The sequence below is a fragment of the Pagrus pagrus genome (genome assembly GCF_965226575.1).
Source record: "Pagrus pagrus genome assembly, chromosome: 17".
NCBI classification, from domain to species: domain Eukaryota; kingdom Metazoa; phylum Chordata; class Actinopteri; order Spariformes; family Sparidae; genus Pagrus; species Pagrus pagrus.
In genome coordinates, this window is record NC_140201.1 from 27,704,754 (window position 1) to 27,711,124 (window position 6,371).

At 42.0% G+C, this 6,371-nt stretch overlaps 1 protein-coding gene across 1 annotated transcript; it reads left to right on the forward strand.

Moving 5' to 3' along the window:
* Positions 1-250: 250 nt before the first annotated feature.
* LOC311272427 (zinc finger BED domain-containing protein 5-like) lies at positions 251-2,972 on the forward strand (the record flags this gene model as incomplete). Its single annotated transcript, XM_084378815.1, has 2 exons — positions 251-1,771; positions 2,952-2,972. The coding sequence occupies 2 exons, from the start codon at positions 251-253 to the stop codon at positions 2,970-2,972; spliced, it is 1,542 nt and encodes a 513-aa protein (XP_084234941.1).
* Positions 2,973-6,371: the final 3,399 nt, after the last annotated feature.

Consider the following 6,371-nt stretch of genomic DNA (forward strand, 5'->3'; position numbering starts at 1 on the left):
GTTCTATTATTTCTGCGCGCGACCGCTCCCGTTCTATTATTTTTTCGCGGTAAAGCTATTGTAAGTAAGACTCATAGTTCACATTTAGAGAGATAGAGAGAGAAGAAGAGAGCTTACAAAATGGACAAATACTTTTCAACAATGAAAAGAAAATCAGTCGACAAGTCGGGCAACGGTGATGATGACCAACAGCCAAAGCCCAAATCCAGAAAGTATGACGACATATCTTTCCCTTGGATTCACAGTGAATATGGTAGGAGAGGAGGAGAGGCCCGTTTGTGTTGTGTGCCTGAAAACTCTGGCAGCTGACAGCATGAGACCCAATAAATTGAGAAGACATTTGGAGACATTACATCCCTCCCATGTCAGTAAGCCACCTGAGTTCTTCAAGAGAAAACTGGATGAATACCGCAAGCAGGAAAATCGCTTTAAAACAACAGCATCGGTGAGCAGCAAAGCACAGCTAGCGTCATACAGGGTTGCATACAGAATTGCGAAATGTAAGAAGCCACACACTATAGCGGAGGAGCTCATACTCCCCGCAGCTATAGATATGGTGTCCATCATGATCAATGAAACAAGTGCGGAAAAATTAAAGGCCGTCCCCCTGTCTAAGGACACTGTTGCAAGGCGCATAAGTGACATTTCAAAGGACCTGGAAGATCAGCTGGTGGAAAAATTGAAAGGCACCCGTTTCACCATACAAGTGGATGAGGCCACAGACAGCAATAAAGACTGCCTGCTTATTGTTTACATCCGATTCGTCACAACTGAGTCGTTTGATGAAGATTTGCTGTTTTGCAAATATGTGGCGAAGAGAGCTACAGCTGACGAGCTCTTCAACCTTATTGACGGTTACCTGGCAGAACACGGACTGGAATGGGAGAACTGCTTGGGTGTTTGCACGGATGGAGCACAGTCCATGGCAGGAAAGACGAAGGGGCTGAGGGCACTCATCATGAGGGTCTCGCCAAAAGCTCAGTGGACGCACTGTATTATACACAGGGAGGCGTTGGCCGCGAGACAGATGAGCCCTGAATTGAACACTGTCTTGACCGATGTTATCAACGCCGTCAACTTCATCAAGACGAGACCTCTGAAAGCGCGACTGTTCTCTGCACTGTGCGAAGAGATGGGAGCGCAACACTCAGCTGTGTTGTTACACAGCGAAGCCCGGTGGCTCTCGCGGTGGAAAGTGTTTTCGCGAGTGTTTGAGCTTCGAGAAGAAATTCGCGTGTTTCTGGAGGAGGAGCGCATGGAGGAACTTGCAGTCAAGTTTAAAGACGAAACATTTCTGATGAAACTGGCCTATCTAAGTGACATATTTGGAAAGCTGAACGACTTAAATCTCCAACTTCAAGGCAGAGATAAGCACCTTCCTCACCTGGCAGACAAGATCAGCTCATTCATTAGAAAGCTGGAGGCGTGGAACAAACGCCTTGAGAGGGGAAATACTGATTCTTTTGAGAATCTAAGTGAATTCATTGAAATGAATGCTTTGGATGCCACACCAGTGATTCGGTGTCTGAGGGAGCACATATCCCCACTGGGAGGTTTCTTCCAAAAATACTTCCGAGACAGCAGCGCCCAGTATGACTGGGTGAGAGATCCCTTCAATGCAGCAGCACCTGCTGACTTCAGCTCTGCTGAAGAGGACCAGTTCATCGAGGTAACGTCTGACTCCTCCCTGAGACTGAAGTTTGTGTCACAGACACTGAGTGAGTTCTGGATTGGTGTGGAGAGGGAGCATCCTCTCATTGGCGAGAGGGCTGTGAGGATTTTGCTTCCTTTTGCCACTTCCTATCTCTGCGAGATAGGATTTTCTGCTGTTGCCTCTCTCAAAACAAAATATAGATCTAGGCTGAACATCGAGCATGAAGTCAGAGTGTCAGTAACTAGCCTGCAGCCCCGCTTTGAGAGAATTTGCAGTGAAAAACAGGCTCATTGCAGCCACTAGTATAGTTTTGAGTACAGAGACCTGAGCCCAACAACTTGTTTTTGCACAGTTTCCAGCACAAATATAGCTAGCTGATCTGTTCTTGTTTGTTATTGTCTGGAACATATTTTCAATGCAAATAGTAATATTCATAGTTACTCAGTGGCTCTAAATCTCAAAGAGTAAGGTCCCTTATATTTCTTTCCAAATGCCTGCACTTATTTTTGTTCTTTTGCACAATATGTAAGCTACTTCATTGTTGTTATTTTTTAGAAGATGTACATTGCGAATGTTCAGATTTTTAGGTCAAACAGCTGGCTTTGTTGCCAAATGTTGTTGTTTGGTCTTTGCATGGATTCAACTTTATTTATTGCACATTTTGCAATAATTGTATATAAAAAAACAGGTTGATGGAGCAATTGAGTGCCAATTTGCTTTATTACATATATTTATTCTTTATTTTTCTTAACTGTGATTGCACATTTTGTAATAATTGTATATAAAAAAGCACAGGTTGATGGAGCAATTGAGTGCCAATTTGCTTTTTTTACATATTACTTTATTTATTCTTTATTTTTCTTAACTGATTGCACATTTTGTAATAATTGTATATAAAAAAACACAGGTTGATGGAGCAATTGAGTGCCAATTTGCTTTATTACATATATTTATTCTTTATTTTTCTTAACTGTGATTGCACATTTTGTAATAATTGTATATAAAAAAGCACAGGTTGATGGAGCAATTGAGTGCCAATTTGCCTCAAAACTGATTTACAAAGATGTCATCGAAGTACTACTATGTTTGTTTCCTTCATTTGTACAAAAAAAAACAGAGGAAAATGAAGTGAGTTGATGTTTTGTTTCAATAAAAGTTAAACTTCACCCATTTTGTTGCGCTTTTTTGGGGGGGGGGGCGTTGAAATTATTCTTCCTCCAAAGGGGGGCGTGTCAGAAAAAGTTTGAGAACCACTGATTTAGCCAGAGAGCTCTGTGTCGTGATCTGCTGTGTACAGCTCGAAGCCAGGCAGCTGTAGCGCAGAGTCAGGAATTGTTTCACCTAGCCAGGTTTCCGTAAAGCACAAAACGGAGGATGAAGAAAAGTCTCTGCACTTCCCCACCAGTAGCTGGAGTTCATCCAGTTTGTTGCACAGTGAACGCACTTTGAGAGAAATATTCCCGGTAACGGAGTACGATGTCCTCGTCTCCGGAGTCGAACTAGCCCACCGGCATGTTTGCCGGCGTTTCACTGCATGGACATGGGTGAGTACCCCGTACCACAGTGTCCAATAATTCCACAGATGGAATGAGAAAGTTCGGAAATAAATCCGCAGAAGTTGTTTCCCTGATGTTCATGAGCTGTTCTTTAGTGAATGAGCTCTGGGTGCTGTAACAGAACACTGAGTTTACAAACAAAACGAGACAAAATAGCGCGCACCGACAAACCGAGCCAGCCATTTTCAGCGCCATCTTGCCCAAAGAATATGACAACTGTTGTGGAATTTCGGCTCGCTTGACCATTCAGGAGATATGAAGGAGACTCAGAGACACCGATGACTTACGTTGAGATAGTTTATACAAACTTGATCAAGGAGGAACAACATAACAGTACATCTGTCTGCACAGAGCAATGTCATGTCAAGTCTTCCCAAATGCTCAAATTATATCTACAGCTTCAGGAAGCACCCGTCCCATACATGGTTATCTGTTTAACAACATATCAAGGGGGGTGAGGGTGAGTGCAGAGTTCTTCTCACCTCTAGCCAGAGTGATAGGAGGAAAATAGGTCACAGACACTAAGTCTGCTAACATAGATAGATCGAAGGCCTCTTTATGAGTTTTACGCAAACAGTTTGCCTTGGCTTGGTTCGTCAGACATCTGTTCTGTAGACATATCTACAGTAGCTGTGAATGATCAGGTTGCAGAGACCATGAGATATGCTCCTCATAGAGCAGTCTTCACTATCCTTATCCAGACTTTAACGTCTGTACAGGATGCGTATGACGTCCTTATTGTATGAGGACAGAATGATCTGGGAGCATCATATTTCTCTCCCACAACGACGATGTAAAGTGATGTGCAGGTCTATAAAAATGTAGCGAGGTTATGTCGCTCTCTCTGTCTCTCTTCTCCAGTGCTGACGTGGAACTAAAACGAAGTGTGGAGCGAGATCTGTTTGCAAGACTATGGATGTGTACAGAGCTCCTATATCATTAGTTGCAGGGAGGACTCAAGTTCCACTAATTTTTTGTCTCGTTCTGCCAATAGATACATTTGCGTGACGCTGATGTCATGTGTAGTGCTTGAATGGTTAGTCAAGTTGCAAAATTGGACAGCATAATTTTGCATTATGTGTATTTGCCCTTTTACCTAGAGCCTTGAGGTGAATCTCAAATGAGAGTGTCTGCTGAAGTGGCTTATTGTGTACCTCGGGGAAGATGTGGAAAAGCTTGTCAAGGAGTATCTGGTAAGTAGTTTGCATTAGGGCTGCACAATATATCGAAAATTTACCGTCATTGCGATATCAACATTCACAGTAGATGTACCACAGAGACTGCGAACATTATGGCCTCTTCCATGTGCCATGCATTCATGCTCTGCATGTCAATATATTTGGCCAATCAGATGAATCAATCAATCAGCCGCTCGCTCTCTCCCTTTCCCTCTACCACTCACACATTACACGCCGCCCTATTCCCAAAAGGGGCTACTCTACTCTTATAACAAAGTGCTGAAAAAAGCGCTGACTGAATAAACTGATGCACTAATATTTCACGTGGCAAAAGTGGGGGGGTCCAAACTAATCATTTAAAAAAGTGGGTAGGACTCGTCCCCCCCTCGTGTATATATAATATTTAAACTTCAAAGCTCATGTACATGGTCTCAGGTTTGGTATGATTAAAATAGATGGACAAGCTTCCATTAACTTTATGCAGGACTTTGCAAGCCACTACTTTTTGCATCACTGAAACCCCAAATAAAGTTTTTTAATTAAGATTTGATTTGGAGAATTGTTATTGGCACATCACATGTTTCATCAGAATAACTTTCTAATAAATGTCTTGTCTTTTTTTCCACATTGGCATTTGCTTCATCTCATGTTGCATTACCTTGTTCTTGATCTTCGCCCTGACAGGAACTCCCGGAAGTCCTTGTCCATCAAGGCAAAAATCTTTCTGGAATTTTGTTTCTAGTAGTGAAGAGCTTAAAAGTCAGAAAACATTTAGTTTTAATTCTGTATTTCAAAATCAACTTTAACCTTAATTCAGAATCATAAACTGCAAGCGTCAGATTATATTACTTACTTCTTGTGCCTTCTGAATCCAAAATCTCTTTCCCCTGAGAGTCAGTAAGGGTGACTGGATCGTCAGTGAAAGGGCATCTTTCACTTTGGTTGAGATGCCTTCGACTGTGGCCTCAGCCTCAGTGAATCTGATCACTACTGTGCAGGAGGTTGTCAGCCGGTTGCCGACAACATCTGCGAAGTGTATTGACCTGAGGATAAAACAGACTGGTTATGTCAGACATACATTCTTATATATCACTGCATGACATTTCAGCTGCAGAGGTCAGCTGCATTTGACAAGTTGTATTGTTGTATTACATTACACTGGATGATATTTCAATAACAGAGATCAGTTGTGTTTCACATGTAGCCTAATCAGTGGCGGTTCCTCATATGGGCAATATGGGCAGCCGCCCAGGGCGGCATTTGTGGAGGGGCGGCATGAGTGCCCACAAAAAATCGACCCTGGTGCCGACCCGTACCGGCATCCTTAAATTTCTTCGCATTAATTTCATCCGGTTTTTGTATTGCTCATTTACACGTCAAGTCAATTATGTCATTATTGCCTTCTGGGGAGTGGCCCTCTGTTTTGTAAAGGTGCGTCTGCTGCTGCTGAGAAAGTCTCATAGACAGAGGTTGTGGAAGAAGGGGGAGGGGGGCGGGGGATAGGTTTTTACCTCTGGCCCTAAACTCTCTCTACTGGTGCGGTGAAGCGGGGGATTCAGAATCAGAATCAGAATTCCTTTATTAGTCCCGCAAACGGGGAAATATGTGCGTCACAGCAGCCAAAGGACAGTTCAATATAACAATAAGCAATTATAATAGTAAAAAATAAACAATATAATAAAACGGTAAGAAATAGAATCGTATAATATGTACAAATATAAACAGTGTAATTATAGACAGTGTGGGTAGTGTATTGTTATTAATAAATAATAAATATGAGTATGAAAATTGCCCAGTTAGTGCAAACCAAAATGAGAAATGAGTTATGTATACATTCATGTTAGCTTAATCTAATAGTGCATAACTAATGCAATTAGTGGACTAAAGTCAATCACATAACGAATTGCTTCAAAATAAAGCACATTTCAGTCATAATAATATTGTGAATATTAGTTTAATAAAATGTTATTTTGTGCATGAGTT